Source organism: Nyctibius grandis, assembly GCF_013368605.1.
Source record: "Nyctibius grandis isolate bNycGra1 chromosome W unlocalized genomic scaffold, bNycGra1.pri SUPER_W_unloc_2, whole genome shotgun sequence".
Lineage (NCBI taxonomy): Eukaryota > Metazoa > Chordata > Aves > Nyctibiiformes > Nyctibiidae > Nyctibius > Nyctibius grandis.
Window position 1 is genome coordinate 6580577 of NW_027167473.1, and position 22794 is coordinate 6603370.

General features: G+C 43.2%; 1 protein-coding gene across 9 annotated transcripts in view; it reads left to right on the forward strand.

Annotated features, from left to right (window-relative positions):
- Positions 1 to 22794, forward strand: part of NEDD4L (NEDD4 like E3 ubiquitin protein ligase) — a 122857-nt gene that overhangs the window by 72197 nt on the left and 27866 nt on the right. For all 9 annotated transcript variants that reach the window (XR_011050226.1, XM_068424362.1, XM_068424363.1 and 6 more), the window contains 7 exons: positions 13852 to 13902; positions 15959 to 16020; positions 16125 to 16227; positions 16354 to 16520; positions 18140 to 18272; positions 19406 to 19582; positions 22283 to 22357. Coding sequence is in view for 8 of the 9 variants with exons in the window: in XM_068424362.1 (XP_068280463.1) it covers positions 13852 to 13902; positions 15959 to 16020; positions 16125 to 16227; positions 16354 to 16520; positions 18140 to 18272; positions 19406 to 19582; positions 22283 to 22357 (768 nt within the window). In the remaining variant the exon portion in view is untranslated. The remainder of the gene's footprint in view (positions 1 to 13851; positions 13903 to 15958; positions 16021 to 16124; positions 16228 to 16353; positions 16521 to 18139; positions 18273 to 19405; positions 19583 to 22282; positions 22358 to 22794) is intronic.

The following is a 22794-nucleotide window of genomic DNA, read 5'->3' on the forward strand; positions in this document are numbered from 1 at the left end:
AAGTAAAATACAGTTCTCTGTTCTTTGCAGGTGTGGGCTTTGTGGGTAATGATACACTGGCCGAGCACGGGAAAACCTTCCAGTAACCGCTTAGATGTGACAAACTGGCCTTCATAGATTTGGGCTTGTCTGATGTCACCTTTTTGTAGGATCTTTTTGGCCTTGCAACTTCTGCCGTAACACAAACATCTCAAGTGAAAGCAAACCTTACCTGCTTTATATTTAATGAGAACTGAAAATAAACCCGTGTCTTACTGTTGCCATCCCCACAGTGAACCTTGTGGTGGTTTATCTTTGGGAATTAGCGTTGCATTGTGCTGGGTCTTTGATACTTAGTTTTCTGTTAACTGAGGAGAAACAAGACAAGCAGGGTAGAGAAAGCTTTCTGTAGAGAGTGTGCTGGTTCTGCCTGTATAGACTTGTAAATGCTGTGAATTTGGTACAATTAACTGACTGCCCGGCTTTGCAGCGGTTCCAGCAGTGCTGGCCGGGGCAGGTGACATCACTTGGGTCTCTGGTGCCGGACGCCAGCCAAAACAGATGCGGGAAGAGGAGGGAGAAAAGCATTTGGAGTGGTCAGTTCGCAGCGCCAGCTCCATTCTCCACGGAGCTGACGTGTGTGTTTTCCTTGTTGCCTTCCCTCCCACAGCAAGGGCAGGCTCCTTCCCGGGGGTGCTGGGAGCTGGGAGCTGGAGAGGGCTCGCTCTTGCCTTTTGTTACGTTCCCGGGTTTTACGGGGATTAGCGTTCCTGACCAAACACTTGCAGCAAACATTTCTGGAGTTCTGGCCTTCCTGCTTTTTGCTGTAATCGAATTTGAGATACATAAACATCAGCTCATTGTGCAGGATTGCAGGATGCAAACACAATAGATCGGTAGCTGATTCTAAAAAAACGTGCACAAGCTTTTCAATGTTTTTTTCCCATGTTTATTTTTCACCCTGAGATATTATATTGCCAGTTACCCCGCTGTTTTTTTTACTGACTGAAATTTAAATGAATAATTACCCACCAATTACCCATCTACATGAACTGGTAACTGTCCTTTTCTTGAAGAATTAATTAAACAAAAATTCACATTATTCTAAGTTGAATTTTTATAACTTCCTAAATTCCATCAGAAACAAGTTATATTAGAGGGAAAAAATCATTGACCAAAGGAAAAAGTTAAAATCATACAGTTTTGGTTTCCCATTGTAAGGTATGAGCTAGGGTCAGAATATAGATTGCTTGGGGCTTGTGGGTTTTTTGTATCAGCTTCTGAACTCTACAAAAGGTCACTTCTGGGAATAGTCTAGTAATAGCGTAATTCATCGAACAATCCAAAGTATAAACTAGGACGCTGCATTCTTCCTGTGTGCAAACCCTAATCCCAGTTAAAAACAGGGGCTCCTGAAGGACTTCTCGTAGGGAGGGCCGGGCATGTCTGGTTCAGAACTGGCAGTGGAAAGACCAGTAAGTCAACGTGATTTTGGCTGTCCTTTCTGTCACGAACCAATGTGTTATTTCTAACCTTTAAAGTTTGGCAGGTCTCGAGGTTCTTTATCTCGGCAAGACACGAAGTGGTTGAGCATGTATTGGTGTAAAGCATCATTCATTTAAAGAAATGGAGACTAGTTAACCGTCCGCTAATCAGCATTTCAGTGGCCTCAACGTAAGGTAGTTTTCTGCTCCTCTCTGGTCAGTGCAAAGCCACGTTCCCCCTCAGTGTCCTAATAAATAACAGGTTAATGCATTCTTGTGTCAGATAAACTTGGCATTTAGAATTCTTACAATGTTTTCTTTTTTTTTCCTTAACATTAGGAAAATCATTAAAGCAAAAACATGACATCAAATCTTGCCAGGTCTAATGCCTTCCTGCCCATCAGTGCTAATGGGGTCAGACAGTTGAAGGAGCGTGCTTAGGACCGTTGGAAAACTTCTCCTGAATAAATGTCAGCGTGCTTTCCCTGATTCCGTTGCTGCTATCGCATTTCTCTGCCTCCTGATACTTTCATGACTCTTTTTTTCTTTGTCACTGTTCTCTTTTGTTTAACCTCAGTTTACAGTTCTTCCATCAGCCACATACCTACCCTACTGCATCACGGTCCAAGATAAACATGTTGATGGCTCCTAATGTAATATAACTGCACGCTTGGGGAAGGTGCTTACTGTGCCTTCTGCTCCCTTTCATCCCTGGCAATTTATAGCACACTCACACATCGTTTAGGAGGAGCAGGATTTTCAAAGTCCTGCTGGAGCTCCAGCGTGGGATTCTTAAACAAAAGCCTGATGCTACGTTTTACTGAGGCTGACTTCAGTTGCCGTGTTCCAGAACGTTGCTAATAAAGATGCACCTTCAGCTGCTCCAGACTGAGAGGGAATCCAGCTCTGAGGTGAAGGAGCTGTAGCTCCGGTAGCTGGACACAACCGGTATGCTCTCGGTGGGAATTGTAGCTTGGATAAATGTTAGTTGTTGTTTGTCTGCCCCTACAGCCAAGTATTTTATTAAGGGTTCACGAGGGGTCAGATAATCATTTAGTGGCTTTCGAAACCGTCTCTGGTCATTTGAGTCCGTTATGTGATGTGGTCAGGTTACAGTGAATTTCAAAGCGCTGTGGGGATCGCTGGTCCTTCAGGCTGCCTGGAACTGTTTGTAGTGGCTGGTGCCCAAGTGTGGCGTGTCTAAGGAGAGGGTGAAATAGCAGAAATTAGTGTGGCTACTGCATGGAAAATTGGGGACTTTTATTTCGCCTTCAGTCATGTTTTGTTATATTTTACTGCTGCTTTTAAATGAGTACGGTAGTGTTCGTGTTGAGGAAAACAAATTCAGAAATAGTGTTCAGTAATAAAGCAATATTACCTCCATGTAAATGATGTGCGTGACGGAAGACTAAAAACACTACGTTCTTCAAGAACTTTTTTGCACCATTGAAACAGTTCTTGCTGCAGAGTTCTTTGCTCGAAAATTATTCTAATTTATATGGAGAAAGACAGTAAATTTGACCAGAAATTGTGGAAGAAAAGCTGCAGAGAGAAGAACCAGTAGTTAGAAAACCCATGAAGTACCCCATTTTGCTTGCTCACACATGAGTATGCAGGATATATAGATTATGCCTTATGGAAGTGATGCACCACTAATACCTCTGTTTTCTGAGCTCTTTATTAAAATAGCAGTTCCATTTTTGACTGCTTTTAAGAGAAAGAAATTATGATTTCTGGATTTTTTTCAATTTTGTCCATGTTTAACTCCCATAGAAATCACAGTCTTAACATTTTGCAAAGGCAGCTGCATTCCAACCGGCTCTAAACCTGTCCGTGATTTCCCCCTGTCAGACCTTGGTGTATGGTCAAGACAACACAGGAAAAGATTCTGTCATACTTCTCAACTGCCTTCTTCAAGAAGCAGCAGAAGGCAAAAGTTAACGTTTTAAGAGAAGGTGATGTCCATTTTTAACTTCTTTTGCTCTCCTGTTGCTCATCTTCCAGCATGGCTGCAAGAGTTGCATGTGTTCTGCTGCTTGAGCTCTTCCATCTTTTGGATCGCAGTGGCTGCAGCTCTCCAGGTTGTATTAGAAGGACTGGAATAGCTTTAGAGGGAACATAAATCCCCCTAGCACACTAGAGCACTTATACTCCTACAGTACTTGGCTTTTCTGAGGGTTATATTTCTTAATTGCTTCCTGCCAAGAAAGCACATACATAGAAAAATTGGTCATGACAGATGGACAGTGAAATCCCAAAGTCTGAATAAAAGGCTGAACTGTCGATGAGGAGAAGAAACAGAAAAAACCCAGGACATCTCTGAGCAAAAGGGTAGGGTAAGTAGAATAGTGAAGAGGAGAAAAGAAGAAATGGTAATAGAGACAATAAAAGGTTTGTGTCATTTGAGTGGTTTATAGTGTCTGTGACACAAGGCGATATTAATGAACAATTTGCTGGCTAATTATACTCTTTTTAATCTGCTCCATATTGTACACCATAGGAGAGTTTCCCAAGCCTACCTCACGTGCTTACCAGTATTGGCAGAGATAGTTCCCAGCCACAGTTACACTTCACTTTAGGAATCCCTTCGCTCTGTTAGCTCCTGGCTTTTGAAGGTGAGCTGTGTGAGCAGCAGGACTTCGAAACACAGACCGGGTTGGGTTGGAAGGACCTTAAAGATCATCTAGTTCCAACCCCTGCCATGGGCAGGGACGTACTACTGAATGAATACTGCAGACATACTTCATAGTGAATAATTCCAAAAGGAAATAAAATGTAAGTTTGCTAAAACACAAGGAGTGACTTTAAATAAAACAGGCTCTTCTGTGGGGAAGATGTGTTGGGAGCACAAGGTCCTGCGTTCATGGCAGCTCACTCCCAGCGCCTTGCTGACCGAGAAATGCAGGTACTGCCTTGGGGCCGTCATCGTTAGAGGTCTGAGCAGATACAAAACTCCGTTAATCCAACTGAACTGCATCTCTTCGCTGCCAGAGGGAGCTGAAGGCAGCTGCCCTTCCCTGTTGGAGGTCCCAGTCGGCTAGAACGGAACTTGACCTCGGTTCTCAGCCTTTTAGGTCTTTGCCGGTCTGCACATCTGAAAGAAAAAGGGATCTGATACTTTCCAGTTAACTGTATTTCACAAGTGTTTGTGAAATGTCGTAACTGTTTAGCCATTTTCTTCACATGATCACAAAAAAGGTTGTTGGTGTTTTCTGTGTCCCACACCACGCTGCTTTATCATCATTTTTCTACAGTATAAACTTGGAATTTCAAGGTCACACCCCACCTCTGTTCCTAGTTCCACGATACAAGTAGCTGTGGGTGGGTTGTGTGTCGCTTCACAAAGACTGTGTGCTGCAGTACGCTCCTGCGCCTCCTCCCCAGGGTCTGCCCTCTCCCAGGCAGGCAGCGATGCGAAACGTGAGTCTGAGCAAATGAAGAATTCTTGGGCCCCCGTGAAAAGTTCCAGGCAGTGAAGTGCAGCTGTTTGTGCCTTGGAGAGCCACCAGCCTCTCTTCCCTGGAACAATCCTCCTCTTGTAAACCTGCCTTCGTTTTGCTCTCGCTTCACCCAGTTAGCCTCTCATCTAAAAGTTTTAAACTTTGAATATCATTGTTTTCTAAATTCTGCACCTTTTTGTACACAAAAGTATAGAATTTGGATGAAGTTCACTCTGTTACATACAAGGATAGTGATCCCTCAGTGAATCCCTCTGTGCAGTCTCAGACATAGTCACAGCAAAGCAAACATAGCTGTTTGGAAGAGCAACATCCTCCAAACCTGACATCAAGAGAGAACGTTAGTTTCTTGCCTTGTTTTCTGACTAACTCAGGTAAGGAAGGCTTGAGGGCAGAGGGGAAGGATCACTGCCCTCGACCTGCTGGCAGCGCGCTGCCTACCGCAGCCCAGGAGGCTGCTGGCCACCTTTGCCATGAGGGCGCGTTGCTGGCCCACGGTCAGCCTGTGTCTGCCAGGACCCTGGGTCCTTCTCTGCAGGGCACCTTTCCAGCGCTCGGCCCCCAGCCTTTCCTGGGGAACGGGGTTATTCCTCCCCAGATCAGGACGTGGCATTTCCCGGTGAACTCACGAGGTTCTGGAGGTGTTTAGGAAAAGCCTGGCCATGGCACTTAGTGCCCTGGTCTAGTTGCCATGGTGGTGTCAGGGCAATGGTTGGACTCGATGATCCCAGAGGACTCTTCCAACCTCAGTGATTCTGTGATTCCCCTCTGCCCGTTTCCCAGCCTGCCCAGGTTCCTCTGAATGGCAGCACAACCGCCTGGTCTGTCAGCCGCTCCTCCCAGTTTTGTGTCACCTGCAGACTGGCTGAGGTGCCTTCTCTCCCATCATCCAGGTCACTAATTAGGATGTTAGGCTCCGTAGGAGCCAGTATCGATGCCTGGGGTACCCCTGTTGACTGGCTTCCAGCTGGTGGATGGCTCAGAAATGTTGGCTCCTTGCAACGCTTTGGCGTCCCGGTGAAAAATGACGGCTAAATGTCACAGCCAGGTTAAGCGTGTTCTGTAGTACAGCTGGGCTCGTGGTGGGGAGTGCTGCACCTTTTGCCATGAGAAACTGAGCAGGCATTTCCGTCAGGAACAGAGAAGGGTGTAAATAAAAGCTGGTAGGAGTGACTTCAGATCAATACATAGATAAGGCTGGAGGAACTTACTGGTACGGATCCCATTTTTTGCTGGATTTTTGACTTCCATTTTGCAATTGCAGGTGAGTTTCTGCCATCTAGAGCATACAAACTCTCAGCATTATGACTGCAGTAACGGCTCCTTTTGTGTGGTGATTCCCCATCCTAATTTTAATGAGAAGCCATAAACTTCTGTCTCCACTTCACTTGCTCATTTTAATCTGTCACTAGTGTGATTGCGGCTCGTGGGATGCAAGAGAAATCAGCTCATGCACAGGGTTTTGAGTATTTTGGAACTTAGTGGTGCTTGGCTGATGGTCACGTTGGGAATCCGTAGTCCCTTTCATTGTCATCTTCTCCCTGTGCCTCACTGTTCCTTCTTGAAGACTTATAATGAAACTTCATAAGAAGATTATTTCGGTTTTGTTCTGAGAGTTTTTTCTTGTCCATAATTCCTTCATTTCTTATGGAACAAGAGACAGAAACTGTCCTAACGCATTTAATTTGTTCTAGGCTTTCTCCCTGTTCTTTCACGTTCCTATTTTCCAACTCCTCTCCCAACGCAGGCCTGTTGTAAGGATCTCTCAGGCATCAGCCAAGGCTGCTCCTTGTCCCCAGTTTGGTCAGTTCAATAGCTAAAGAGAAATGGATTCTCCTCTTTCCGGAGGCCGTTGTAATGCAGTAGTACCAACAACAGCGGGTGTTCGCTCCTTCCAGAGGAAAGAGCAGAGCACAGCCCGGACCCCTTTAAGGTACAAGGTGCTGACGGTACCGTTCTTGTGACCCCAGATCTAGCACAGGTAAGGTGGATTTGTGAGATCTGCAGAGGCCGTTAATGAGGAATCTCGGTGTTTGGAGAGGCTGGAGGCAGAGGGGTCTCTCCGACGCGCTGTTGAAATAGCTCCCTGCGAGGGCAGCCCTGGTGCTGAGGGCAGCACCTTACCCTGCGGAGCCCTTCCACGCACGACAGCCGTTAGTGGGGGCTGATGGAACTGCTGCTCCGTGTCGCTTGGGCTCTTAATGCTGAGTTTAGATTTATGGAGATCTATCTATTTTGTTGGTATTTGGAATGCAATTTAAAATGCCACCTTTTAAATAAATGTTCTAATAATTAGTTCCAGTAGTAATAAACTACAATTAGTTCTAATCTAATGATTTCTAATCTGATCGTTTTAGTGGTAACCATTCCTCCTCTTGCTTTTAGTTCCCACTGTGTCGTGTCCTGAGTGCAGAAATAAAGCATGAGCTCTGTCTGCGAAAAGCTTAGCCTTACTTTTGTAATAATGCAATTGTAATGAAAGCTTGGTACAGGAATAGTTGTACGAGGAAGAAAGTGTTTCATTTGGTCTCAAATGCAGAATCGGTGACAGGTTTTTTCATTGTAAGCTATTTTTATCATGGTTGTGGAAGGAAGACTGCAAGTACAGTTAGACAGATGAGCTAATTAGGCTGGTACATGCTGTTTCCTCCTTAACTGAAACCAGAGTTAAAGGTTCTGTCGTAGAAATCTAGGTGACTGTTTGAAACACATTGGGATAATGATGATTTCAGGTATTGCCACAGAAGTAATCTTTGAATTCATGTCTTGTGAAATGAGATTTTTCACTTAAGCTTTTGCAAATTCTGGGGAGAGTGACTTTTTGTTTGTTTATACATTACTCTAAAGTGATAACCGTGTTTAATTTCAGCTCAGTTTTTAAGACATGACAGTTCAAACCTTAATTGGTTAGAACATTTTGATTTAAGAATAGGTTAGTAAAAACCTTTGTGGCCAGGTTGCATAGATGAACTGTGAAAGTATAATAAGTTGCCATTATTATGAAATGGAAAAATGGAATTTTAGTTGTGCTTGGGAACTAGGAAGGACTGCTGAAAATACTGTGCTCTAGAAAGGAGAGGTTACAGTGGCAACTGGCAGAATTCCTTTAAGTTTCTGTAAATGAGAAGAGTTTTCTTGCAGTTCAGTTAGTAAGGAGAGCGGAAAATCTCTGAAACTTGCCACTAAGAATTCATGATTCCTTTGATTCCCTATGAGTCCCGTCACCAAATGATAAATCCCTGTGATTCCTTCCATCAGATGAGAAATGAATATAATAAAATTATCATTGTAGCTTTATTCATGTGAATGAGAGCAGAGAGTTGATGTGCCTTAGGTGCAGCAGGACATCTGTGATGGCTAATTAATATTTTAAGATTATAGTCAAAAGCAGTTAAAGATGAATGTGCTTTGTTTCAATAAAATCAGGTTTTGCTGCTAGTTTAAAAAAAAATTTAAAATATGAACACAAATCCTCTTTTATTTTGGGATGACCTTTTGTTTTTAAAGCCTTCAGTAGAAGTAAAGTTCAGTGTTTTACCTGTTCAGCTGAGAGACAAATTAAGGCAACTGGAGTATTTGTGGGGAGGAGGGATTGTGTGTGTCTTAGTTGGTCATTTCTTCTGTTGTTTTCTTCACATTCCCCTGTTGAGGAGGACAAAATGATTGATTTTATTGTGTTATCTGTAAAAATACTTTTAATGCAATAATGGCTTCCCATGTTAGAATGATTGCTGTTATAAAATGAATGCTGGTTTTGTTCATAAACCACCAAACCCAGGACTGTGCTACATTGTCACATCCTGGTAATGAGTTCCTGCATTTTCTACTTCAGGGGGAAAAGAGCTCTCCCTATGGAGGTAAAACGTGGGATTTGGTGTAGGTTTGTGTCGAGGCAGCAGGTATTTTCTGCTTTGGGGTTGGTATTTTTCTTTTTGGTACGTGCAACTCTGGTATTAACGTTGTGAAAATCAGTGCTGTATGAGTGAGCCAGTCTTTACGCTCTTGGGAGGGTCTCCCTGGCACTTGGCAGTGATGGTACATCATTTCTCAAGTGCAGGGTTTAAGTAATACATAAGTAAAATTTGCTTATTCTTAATTAATTTCACACTTTGTATTCTAAGTTTGCTGCTGACCGTCCTCGGCGGTGGTGATCGCCTCTTACAGTCTCATGTTTTCCTTTGCCAGGTTGGTTTATTTTGCCAGTTTCTCCCCGCTTACACTGTGCGATTAGCTCTTGGCTTTCAGGCAGCATCAGCTCAAAGCTTGGTGGTGTGTCCCCAAAGCCTCGTGTGCTTCTGCACCTTGAGGAGATGATTTGCGCTGACATACTGATCGTTCCTTGCGACCACGGCTGCCAGTGTTAAAATTGTCCCCGAATGATAAAGGCCCCTCGGCCGTGTTTGGTTACGTGACAGGGCCCGTGCTGCGCCGGGCTCGCTGTGTGACTCTCTCTCTCCCCCAGCGCCAGCAGCTCCTGGTGTTAGGTGTGAAAGGAAGAGGAGGAGCTCAACAACAGCAAATAAAGATTTGACCCTGAGGCACCCCCAGGACATGAGATCTGAGTTTATAATACAAAACATCTTGTGTTTTTTATTATCCAGCTCTGTTTGCAGCTTGAAGGGCTCACATGGGCACGCCTCCAGCACAGCCCAGTTAGAGCTGATGAGCACAGCACAGGAGTGTGCACACACAGTTCTGCAGCCTCTGCCACGCACTGACCTCTCCATCCCACACGTTAGTGACGGCGCGCTGCTGGGAGAGGGGGAGCTCAGAACAGTTTAGTGTCACACACACTTTCTCATCACCTGTGTTGTGCTCCAGAGCCACCAAGTTACGTTCGCGTGGGTGTCCTTCGCACAGCCATTCTTGTCACATTAGGTGTTACCCACTAGTGTTGCAGTGATTTGAAAAGGTCGGAAATAACACAGCTTTAATGTATTTAGAATACATTTACATATAAGGTGGGCTCTGAACCTCATCAGGCTGTTTCTGCCATCAGACCTGGATAGTCCAGGCCCCAATAATTCAGGCACACAGCTGTGCACTGAAACGTGGTGCAGGGTGTTTGCGGTCTGAGGAGAGTGTGGACTTTGAGTATTTTACCTTAATCAGAAGCTGCAGGGATTATAAAAACCGGTAAAATTTACTATAGGGATCATGTCACCCAGCTCTGAAATCAAGTGATATCTGGGTTGGAATGTGGCATCTGTTTAAACAGTGCCCAGAAATAGTACACAGCGATTTGTAGGTCAGGAAGCTGGGAACATCATGATCAACTGAAAATGCCAAGGGAATGGTAGGTGGGTGGAGTGCTATTACCCAATCTGGTGTTTGGCCCGGGAACCAAAACATCTCCGGAAACCTCTGTGGGTTGTTGGGCACCACAGCTGATCAGGACTCACCTCCCCATCAGAGGGGTGTCGACATACAGCAATATAGATTCTGTTGTATCTTTATGGGTTTTTTTCTTTTTGTATCTTCCCTGTCTCTGTGCAGGACTTTGATTTCACCTGTGAATGTTGGTGGTTTGCAGGTGCTGCTGGTTCCCAAGCCAAGGTGACCAACAGCACGTTTCACACAACAGGAGCGTTCAGTGGGAACCCATTTGTGAGCGTTCCCAACACGCGTCTGTCCTCCCCCTCCCGCTCTGGCTCCTGCCTCTGTGCTGCACCATCCGTCCTCCTCAGTTACGCCAGTGAAATTATTAATAGAGTCACTGAGAGAACTAGATCAGGCAATTAATGTTCTGCTTTTAAAGCCAGCTTAATTTCTTGATCTAGTTCGTGCAAGCACAATGGGAGGTGCAAGATACTGCAGTGCCAAAGAGGCAGTCGTGCCAGTCATTTACTAAGTAAACATTAGAAAATAATTTAGATAAAGGATTGACTGATGTAAGAGTTCCAAACCATGCAATGGAATTCCCACATACAATCATTACAATTAGCATTTAGTGACAAAAGCACTGTTGAGTAGGATTTTTTTGCTTTTCAAGCTCCTCTGAGACATATCAGTTGAATGATAATGTGTTAACTTGCCATCTGGCTGCTGCCAGACCGTACGTGGAAATGTATGTGAATAGTCATTATGAAGTTGCAAAATGAAAATAAAAACATAAACCAGAAAGGTATGTGTGAAAATTTGGCAGGAAAGTGTATTTTAAAAAAACACTCACAGGGAACTTATCTACTACAGACTTGAGTTCAGCAGTGAAGTTTGAAGTAGTCCTGGGTGCCTGGAGCTGGCAGCGTCTGTGAGCACAGGTCCGAGGGGAGAACTGCAGCTGCGTGCTGGGCCTGCCTGCGATGCAGCGGGCCTGCAGCTGGTCAGGCACGACCACACCATCTTATCCAAACTGAAGGAATTAAAGATCTTACTTAGTGGTCTTACTAAGCCTTAAAAGTAGTCTTAAAAGACTACTTAGTAGTCACAGAATCATTGGATGGGTGGGGCTGGAAGGGACCTCTGGGGATTGTCTAGTCCATCCCCCTCGAATCCAGGTCAAACAGAGGAGGTTGCTCAGGGCCTTGTCCGGTTGGGGTTTGAGTAGCTCCAGTGATGGAAAATCAGTTGGGGGTTTGTGAGTTTCGGCCTAAACTGGTTAATTTTTTTTCTGCTTGGGACTTCTGGGAAGGTTGAGGGCCTGTGTTGAGTGGTTCTTGTTCTGCAGTTTATTAAACTAGCTCCTGACCATTTCAGCAGCTGCTTGACTTACTGAATTTTTGGTGGTGTTTTTTGAGGTGAGTGATGTTCAGTGATCGGTTTAACTCGCAGATTGAGCTGAAACATTTAACATTAGATTATACTTTAGTGTCGAATTGACTCATTCAGGAATGTTTCCCTTTATTTCCCTCGTGTTGGACATTGCTTAAATCAAATGCGTTGTGCGGGATGGCTTCCATGAACCTTAGCGGGTTAAGCACCCTTTTCCCACTGTGATTTGCTGGGTATCTGACATTCTGCCAACACTTGGGATTCGGTGCTGGTGACCAGGTTTCACTGTAACGTCTGGGGTGGTGTTACGGGTAACTCACACACTCGGGAGAATCCAGCGTACAGAATCTCTAACGTGCCCGATGCGTGTGAGCACAGAGAAGAGAAGTGAAAGGATTCTTGCATTAGTACTGCTTTTGAGGCTGGGTTTACTTTTTACTCCTGAAAACTTGGTCTGGGTAGAAGTGGAGGCTTTTACATCAGTGTGGAATTTGCACAGTTCTTACAGCCCAGTTCACCATTGTGGCTGTAGCCACAGCCAGGCTGCAGAGCGCCTGGGAACACCAGATAAAATCGGTTATTCAGTGGGGATGCGGCAGTTCTCATGATCTCTGGATACGTTAAAATCAGATAAATACGTGGTGTAGTTACGGCATGTCTGCTTACAGAGTGGATCAGATCTCAGGCTTGGTACTTGCATGTAAGTCACCCGTGTGTGTGTCTGTTGGGAAACACCCCGAGGGAGCTCCGTGGACTCGTCTCTTTGTGCCCCACCATCTGCACCAAACCCCGTGGGGTTTCCTCCCCGTCTCAGGCGCAGAGGAAGGACCCTCTTCCCCACGTGTGTAGTGAACCTGCGTCCATGTCTGGGCACAGTTCTGTTTCTAACCAGCCTGAAAATTTCCCACGTCCCTGAGTTGTATTTTTCTTGAACTAAAAGCTGCAGGAAGAGGTCTAGAAAGAGGTATCTATCTTCTTCTGAGTAGTTGATCTTTGAGGAACTATATTGAAGCAGGAGGTGGAAGGTACTTGGTATTTGCCAATATTAAGGGAGAAATATGTTAATTCTCTCAAAGCTGCGCATGCTACCAGGGTTAGAAGATTAATAGTAAAAATTCTGTAATGAAAGATCTATTTGCTATTTTTACTTAAATTTGGAAAAAACGCAGGCTCCTTGGTGCAGATAGTCTTTGTGTTGTTCCGTGGGCATATACCACAGCAGCGTGTGTCCATGCCTTGGGGATCGTGGGACTTCATGGTCTCCTTGTAGTAGAAATGGAATTCTTATGGTGTTATCATATAAAAAATGAGTTTTAATATTAAACTTAATGCTCCGCTATGAGAAATATGTAAACTTGGCTCTGGAGCAGCAGTCTGCACTTCCTGGAATTCTGTGCATAGCGCGGTTATAAATAAGCAGCAGGTTATTTGGGAATCACTGGGGCTGATGGCTGGTGTCATAAACAGCATCGGGGAGGGAGATAAATTGACAATGAAAGGTACCAGTGCAGCCCTGCTCTTCAGGTGACACTGTTAAATGCCTGAAGTCATTTTGAGGTGTCCCGAAGTGATAAAGATAACATCTGAGCAGTGCTTTACAGCTATAGTTTATTTAAAGCAATCACAGCCCAGTCAGGATGCAAATATTTTCAGCTAGAGATGTCCTATCTGGTGTAATCGACTACATGGAGCGAGCAGACCTTATTGTTTGGGTTATTTGCCTTGTTCGCTCTGAGAGAAGGCGGTGATCCGGCCGTGAAGAACATGCAGAAAAAGTGTTTGTCACTTCTGTGTGATAACAAGTGCTAAAGTGGTGTCACTAAGTTCTATCGCTATGTGATAAATTTTTATTTTGGGGAAAAATGTTCACAATTCGTGCAGTTCTGTCTTCACTGTTCGGGTGTTGGGTTCCCCTCCTGTCCCTGTCAGACGCGCGTATGAGTGTTTCCTTAAAAAAGAAAACAAGAAAAAAGAAAAGAAAAAAGAAAAAAGTCCCCAAGAAGCTATTTTAGACTGTCACAGAAAATGCTCTGCTGAAATAGATAAATGATAGCAACAGATAATGTGCAACAATAAGGAGGTAGAGAGCAGTAATCGCCAAAGTAATGGTACTCAACCACCGGTATTTTTTCTTCATTGTGACTGGATTAATGTTTATCTTTTTTTGCTTTTCTGATGTAAAGTTACTCCTTTTTCTGCCTTTTGTTTCTGTGTGACAGACTAGAGACGACTTCCTGGGTCAAGTGGATGTGCCACTTAGTCACCTTCCGGTAAGCCGTGCCATTACCACTTCACAGAGTTTTCCAGTAAATTCTACATATTGCATATATGTATATATTTATACAGGGATTGTTTTATGCTTGGTGTGTTTTCTGATGCTGTATAATGTTTTAGGTGACTAACACTGACTGGATGTAGTTAATATTTTTTAAATGTTGTACATGTTAATCTTACTTCCATGAATTTGGAGGGGTTTTTGTATTTGGGTGGGTGAACATGGGAACGGTGGAAGTCATTGAAAACGTTTACATGAAAATAAGGTGTCGGTTTTACCACGACTGTTGCTATTTGTGCCTGAATTTGACTTCTTGCTATTGATGGGTGTTACTGGAGGAGGAGAATGGCTTTTCTAATGACTGTCACAGTGATGCTTATTTAGAGATGTCTGTGGTGGTTGAGTCATAACGCTGCTGGTGGTGGTTTATGGACTATAATAGCTGAAAAATGTGATGGAACGATCAGAAATATATTCTGATGAAAAACACGTCATTCCACTCCCCTAGGAGCTCATGTCTTGTGAGCTGTATTGTGTAGCATGGTTTTATCCACGCTTGTGTGTACATCTCCATTTACATGTGTCCATGTGCACAGACATTAAATGGCCTGTACATGGCTAGAGAAGGCCCTCCCGTGGTAAGCCAGATGTGTCCTGCAAACAATACACTATGAACTGTAAAATGGTGAGGGATGTATTAGTGCACGCCTGTTTTGCAGAGTCAGGTAGTATTTTAAAGTTCCTTTTTCAGTAAACGTTATTTTTAATAATGAAAACTCATCAGCAAAATTTGGGATGGAGCTATAGACGTGTCACACGCTTTCCGTGAGCTGTTTTGGGGAATTAGCAGCTTTTTGTTCTCCTTCCATCTTCTGTAGGAAGAGAACAACTCCGCGCTCTCTCACTGGGGGCTTACGTAGAACGTGAGCATTCGTATCTCTTTTTAGCTCATATTTGAGTGGAATGCTAAACTTTTCAAATTGTTTTAAAGTCTTCTAATGTCTTTACATAGAAAATCCAAGATTGTAAAATTTCCTGAATCAGCTACGTAGCTGCCATGGAAGAATAAAAGCCATTACACAAAATGATGAAATTTTGCAGTCAGGAGCTTGCTATTTCCTTCTAGGCTCACTAGAAAGTGAATGGGATTCCGGTACAAAACCCTTCCTCACTGTCCATCTTAGCAGAAAACTTCTTCAGCTCCAGAAGCCACTTTTTTCCCCAAAAACTTTCCTCTGAGAAAAGTTGCAATATGTATCTCAGAAGGGTCATTCTTTCCATGGCTGTAACATAGCAGTGTCTCCCCAGGGTGCTTACCTACCTGCCCGTGGGGGTGTTCTCATACTCTGTTATAATTAGTTATTTATATGCTTATTAAGGTGTGTGTACTAATTTGATGCTCAGGGAAGCATACTGTACATCTTTATGTTCTGTTTTCCAATTTGTCAGCCCAAATCGTGCGATCAATTAGAATGAAGTACCCCAGACAATCCCCAGACGAAGTCTGTATACGTATTTCTGATCCGCTTGTTTACCGGTCATTGTTAAATTCCTGGTTCTGTACCTATAGAGTCCGTGTGCTCACAGACCCGAAGGATGTACCTTGTTTGATAAGAAAGCTGAGATCCTCACGTAATAGAAAGCTTTCAGGATTTAAGGCTTTGTGAAACCTACAGCTAAGTGGAAATCTGCAGCTGTAACGTGCCAGCCCGACAATATCGCTTACGTACATCACAGGAGATGGCGTTATTTTTGAAGTCTCAACTGCTTTGAAATGAAAAACGAGAGCCAGCTGAGGAGGAGCACAGAAAAACACTGCTGCGAACCCGCTGCAGCCTGGGCCGGCGGGGCCGGTGTGTTGGGGTGTCCCCGCCTCAGCAGCGACACCTGCAGGGGGGCGCCCCGGCCGCTGAGGGGGCCCTGCCCGCTCCAGCTCTGTTACTCACACGCCTTCCCGGCATTTCTGCCACCTCTGGGCTGGGAGTGTTCATTAGATGTCCCTGTGCTCGTGGGCAAGCCCTTTAATTTGCCGTTTTCTTAAATGCTTGCAGACTGAAGACCCAGCCATGGAAAGGCCGTACACGTTTAAGGATTTCCTTCTCAGACCAAGAAGGTGAGGGGGAACACCTTTGTGTTTTAAAACATTCCTTACGTCAGGGTTTGTTGTTTGCAGCTCTTTAAGGGGTGTTGGATGAAAAGTACTTCCTTGTCTTCTAGCCACAAATCTCGTGTAAAGGGTTTCTTGAGACTGAAGATGGCTTATATGCCTAAAAATGGTGGCCAAGACGAAGAAAACAATGATCAAAGAGATGAATCTGAGGTAAGGCTTGATGCTTCTGGAAGCATTCAAGTTATTAGAGATTCAAGTAGAAAAAGAAAACAATGAAATGACTTCTCTTTAACTTGAACTTACTAATTTTTAAACCTTTTTTTCTTCATTCCCAAGCATGGATGGGATGTGGTTGATTCCAATGACTCCGCATCTCAGCGTCAGGAGGAGTTACCACCTCCTCCACTGCCTCCTGGATGGGAAGAAAAGGTGGACAACCTGGGCCGGACTTACTACGTCAACCATAACAACAGGACTACTCAGTGGCATCGACCAAGCTTAATGTAAGTGGCAGCGTAGTGCCGTGTTTTGCGGACATGTGCAAAATTATCAATAAGGGTGGTGATTTTTTCCAGCAAACAACCATTTGGAATTTGCAGATTCAAGGCTGGAAAAAGTCTTAAGCAAGACTTCTAGAAAGCAGTTTGTAAAGGCACACTCTTCTTTTCAGTAACAGATTTTGGTGCTGTGCTGTGTGTCTAAAACTATACTTTATTCATGGAAAAATTTTCACAGATGTGCTAGTAAATTGAGAAGCGAAGTCTGGGTATCTTCAGTTAAAAAGGAGACTTCCCCACCCACAGCAAATCACATACACACACAGGTATTCTGGGAAATCTGAAGGAGTGGGAGGGGAGTCAGTGCATTAACAACGTACCTTAGAATGTTGGGAGACAGATGTGGAATTTTTCAGTAAGTGATTTAACAGGAATAAATTACTTTCTTCTATAAAGACTTTTGAAAAGGTAAGTATTAATTAAGTTAAACTGATCAACTTTGAGGAGAACCTGATTATTATTCAGTGTATAGACTGCATTACCTGTGGGCATTGGTTGTGCTAATGCGAAGTTCCTATTCAAGCCTTCGTTATGTATTTTAAAGATTAGATTTACAAAGCTGTGGCAAGCTTATGTTGTAAAAAGTAGGTATAATTGCCAATGTGAAGAGTTATACTGAAGTCGTGTATTAGTTAACCACCTTGCATTATTTTTATGTAGCGACTATTCTTCCATTATTGCTTATTTCAACAGTAAAGGTTATTCTTTCTTGAATATTCACAATCACAGCTGAATTACACAAGTGTGTGTTGTCCTTATTTAAAGCTCTGTTTGTTCTTGTGTGATGCATTTATCCTAGTTAGAATTGAATTAAAGTTTGTTCTGTATGTTTTGAACTATTTGCTATCGAACTATTGGAGCTATTTACTAAGCAATGTGTATTTTGTCAAGTAAACCTCATCAGCTACTGTCCTTATGACTGATAAGGGTCAATAAGTGTCTATAAAAAAGCAGGTTTTATTAACTTATTTGATGTAGAACCTCCTTGTAATCTGATTATGCTAAATGAGGTAAAGAGTACATGGGTTCAGAAATGTTTGACTGGCAGATACCAAAAAGTAATCCTCGCTAGAAAGCGTCATCATCAGATGGGTGTATAAAATGGAGGCCTCAGGGCTTCGCTTTCAGCCAGGTATCATCACAGGTAGCTTCGAAACAAATGCGTAATTACTGCTGATGAGCCATGGGAATCATCTTCCAGGGAAATGGTGGATTCCCCACCATTGGGCACTTGTAAGATTCAGCTGGACAGGGTGCTGGGCCAGCTTGTCTAGACCGTGCTTTTGCCGAGGAAGGTTGGACCCGATGGTCCTCGAGGTCCCTTCCAACCTGCTGTTCTGTGATTCTGTGACATTTGGGAGGTGCTGTCAGTTGTGTTTCCTTTGGACTGAGGGATTACACGGTCTCCTGTTTATGAAGCCTGACACATGCAAGAATAATGATTTTTATAGTCAAAAGCATTAACGGGGTTTTGAAAGCAATGGACAAAGCAGGTGTTCTAGTTTAACATTTGTTATTTTCTTGTTCTTTCCTCCTTCCCATGCTTTCACGTCCCTGCTACCCAGTGATATGGGATCTGATTCAGATAACAACATCAGACAAATAAACCAAGAAGCAGCACACAGGCGGTTCCGCTCTCGGAGACACATTAGTGAGGACCTGGAACCAGAACCTATGGAGAGTGGAGACATTCCTGAGGTACGTAAAGGTCTCAGGGTTAAGCAGTTGACTAAACTTCAGGCTGATGTGTTTCTCATTTGTAAGCTAATTACTATACAATATACATAGTAATCTTTTTACATGGCGTTTGTGGAAATTGCCTTAGTAAAATACCAGTGACACAATAACAATCCTCGACAGAGCTGTACTTCCAAGGTCCCGTGCACTTGTGGGTGCCTGATAATGTATGCACAATATTAAATACTATGCAAGTGCTGGGAAAAATATTTATAATTCCAAGCATTGCTCGTTATGTATACGTTGATAGAAACACTGTCAATATTCTGCTTTGAATAACAGTGGAATAAGCTGTAAAAAGAAGGGAAACATCCTGGCTGAACTGCCATGTACTTCAGTTTGCTTTAGTGTCTAGTCAGAGGAAAGAGAAACTGTTGGGTTTTTTCCCAAAACACTTGGGGTTAGTTAGACTGCTGAGATCTTATTAACCAGGGTCAGTGTCGTTTAATTTATAGCGAGACTAAATAAATGCAATGTGGTAGATGTTTGTAGGCCTAAGTGAGGGTTTGTGCTAAGCTCTGATCCCATTCAACTTTAAGGAATGTTTTATGATGTGAATCACAGACAAAATTATTGGTGAAAGCTGGTTTTGGTTCACTAAATGGTGTTCAGAGCAACAAACAGCTGAAACTATTGTTGCACTTGTCACCTGTTAACATTTGATTTGCAGATACTAATGAGTACTTTCTATTACGCATTTTATTCTAAATTAAAATTAACAGTTGTTTCTTACAAGTTTTAGTAACAGAATTACTTACATTTTTAACAATTTCAAATGGAATTTATCTAGTGAGAGCTCTTTTTTATGCATCTTTTCATCTACATCATTTTCTGTGTTCAATCATAAAGCATTGTGTCATCATCAACATGAAGACCCTTTTGAAGTCAACATGCAAACCATTTTTCCCTGTGACTGCTTCACACTGAGTAGAACGTTTGTTTGTGTGTCCTAAGGATTCGTTTATTTCGTTAAATGTTAAGACTGATTATCGCACCGGTGTTTGCTGCAATGAGGTGGTCACATAGAAGGCAGAGGGAAAGAAGACTCGGTCTGTCTTTATAAATCCTTAACGTAGTTTCTTCTCTTTTGTTAGCCTTGGGAAACCATTTCAGAGGAGGCAAGTGCAAGTGGAGATTCCTTAAGCTTGTCATTGCCACCTCCTCCTGCATCTCCAGTATCCCGTACCAGTCCTCAGGAGCTATCTGAGGAACTGAGCAGAAGACTTCAGGTCACTCCTGATTCCAATGGGGAACAACTCAGTTCTTTGATTGTACGTGACGTGCTGCTCTTTCTATGTAAACCTCTTACTGTCATCTGCTGGTAGTGTGACATGATCTGGGCCATTGACACGATGGGTAGTGACTGCTGGGCTCAGGAAACCTGAGCATACAGGGCCGATTTGATCAACCTCCTGCCCTTTAGGTGAAGGTCTACTAAAATCTGCAATTATCTACAAGAGCACAAGTGACTCTTCACGCTAGAGGAAGAAGCTAGAAGCCCTTACAGTTGCCTCTCCCCAACAGCGTGGCTGCACTAGTATATCCAGCCTGACCTTTGTTTTACACGGAGGCAGCTCCAGTGCCTCTGCACCCACACACAGTCAGACTACAGCACAGCTAAACTGCCCACAGGTAGCTGAGGAGTGATTGTATGTGTGTTAGTGTTCTGTCACTCTCCTCATGTATCTGTGTAATGCCAGAACACACTTCAGACTTGCTGGTCAATACGTCTGTCAGACAAATCCTTTCACATTGTAAAAGCAAAGTGCAATTACAGCTCTTTTTCTGTATTTTTTTAAAACACTGATCTTTTAACAGAACGTGCTTTTAGGACTGATGTTTTCAAGTAAGAGTTGGAGTTTTGATATGCCTCTCAAATCGTTTGCTTCATGGTGTTGCTTCGTTACCTTTCAGTGGTCCCTAAGGGTGCCCATGTGAGTGGTTGTAAACAGGCTGGGTCATTCCCTTGTTTATTAGTGCATTCGTACTCATGCCATTGATACCCAGGAAAGGGTAATGCTAGTTACTCTTTGATTAAAGATGAGGTATCAGTTATGCAAAATAATAACTTTAAGAATTACCCAAGGCTTGTTTCTGTACATGGAACTTACAACCTCAATCAAACCACACCGAAAAGCTGTGTGAGAGAATGCATTTGAAGTGAAATGCTATCTAGAGGCTGATTGATTTTATTGAATACGGTATTTTATTGGGTACTGGTCAGCCCTGAAGTGGCCAGGCAGCTGGGCTAGATGATCCTGGTAGGCCCCTTCCACCTGCAATGTTCTGTTCATGGCTTTCTCTGTTGCCAGCTCTCATGACTACAGTATTTGTATTTTTTTTCATTATATGGGATTTCTCATGAGAATAACAAAATCATTGCCAATGCCTAATGCCTTCTAGATGTCTTGGTACCAGCTATGGGGATATTTCAAAATTGCTGTAGTACTGACATATTTCTTGTGTTGGACTGCACCTTGTAGACCAGGTGTTAACTCTACAGGGCAATGGTTGCTAACTGATGTAGGCAGAACATCAATTCCTTCTTAAATACAAAGAATATCAGCATGTCAGAGTAGTTCCTTTGGAAACATTTTTTAACTGGATAGCAAACCTTTTTAACCTTTCCAGAGAGATTCATAGCAGTTCACCTGATCCTCACCGAGTTCGAACCAGAATTCCTGGGTCAGTATTTTGACCTGGGTAATACCGCTGCATTCTGCTGCTGTGTTGGTGATAGTAAGAAAAAAAATAATGTATTTTTTTCTAGCAGAATTTGTTCTTGTAGACATTTCTCCTCTAGAAAAATGAATGAGACCTTTTTTAATAATATGCATGAAGGGTCACTGTCAACAGAGAAACTGTATATACCACTGCGTGGTAAAATAGAAGTAAATACCAATTGTTTCGAGGAGATTTTGTTACAAAGAGGTTTGTACCTGTAAAACCTAAGTAATCTGTCTAGTAATGGGGTATATTCTAGTGTCCTTTTTTTGGCATTGTTTATATTCTATTTATAGGTGCCCTAATGGTCATTACAATATAGTTCTGTCTCTAGCAGTTAGTTTGGTTTTGTGTGAAATTTCTGGAATAACTCCAGCCAGCAAACTTCTGAGCACTGCTCTGCCATTTCTTGAACAGTAAACTTTAAAGCTGTTGTTACTGAAGAGTAAGCTGAGCATCGTGGACTAAGATGCAGATCTGGACCTTTCTCAGCGTGCCAGCAGCTGCTCTGAGCAAGGCAGCGTGTGGCTGTAGTCCCAGTGAAAGCTCTGCAGAACCTGCTGCTTTCCCAGCCACAGGCTCGGGGTCGTAGACACAGAACCACGTCATCATCCCCTCTGCAGGACTGGCACCCTCCCGTGCCCCTGTGCGAGTAACAAATACAGGGGTTCGCTGGGGCAGTGAGCTGTATGGAGCATTTGTAACCCTGGCCTGTTGATTTTCCAAGGGCTACAGTGCCAGCGTTCAGCCAGAAGTTTTACATTCCCCTTATACTGCGTATGCTCCCTCCAGGCTCTCTAAAATGTCTTCCAAAGATTATTTGAAAATAGTTTTTCAGAAGTTCCGTGGCATTTCCCCATCCCTTTATGGCTTTAGTTAATCTTCGCCTTTCCTGCCGATTCCACAACTGTTAATTTTCCTGTGTTGTCCCAGATGGGACGGCCTATCCTCTGCTCTCAGACTAGGTCAACAAAACATGTAACGTGGATGCTAAAGATGAGTACAAGATGTGTATCCAAGTACTTGCCTTTTCTCTGTTAATCTGAAACAGTGCAGGATGGAATGCTGAGAATTTACATTTTTCATTGCTTGCCACGTTTCTGTAGAAGCATTAAAACTAAAGACACTGCAACAAAGATTATTTTTTAGGGGTTTGGATTAAAGGGGAGAAAAGTAAAATTACTGAATAAACCCCATGTTTTAGGACACCTTGACTTAAAGACATCTTTCTCTTTTTTTTTTTCCAGCAAAGAGACCCTTCTTCAAGATTAAGATCTTGCAGTGTAACAGACACAGTTGCTGAACAGTCTCAGTTATCCTTGGTAAATCAAAGCTAACTTCTATTTCTTTCTTTTTCCTTGAACATTCTGATTCTGAATAGTATCTTTGCTTAGGTCAGTTCTGGTCAGACGTAGATCAGTAACCAGTATGGGGTGTGACTATCCCAAATAGTAACGGATACCAAATTAATATCCTAATGGTCAGCAGCTAAAACGAGAACGTTCATGAGAGAGAAAAACACTTTGAGAACATAGTGACACTAACTTTGGTTATCTACCATAGACATTTATTTTACTACTCGCTAGATACATAGTCAGTGGGGAGAGAGAATCCTCCAGGGGGTGTTTCCAGCTGGGGTAGGAGAGGGCAGTAGCACCATCTGTACTTGCAACTGTAGCAGCCACGGGACTCTCCTGTCAGGTAAATTTTTGTGTCCTATAAATTGACTTGACTTGGAATATATAAATCCGTGTAACAT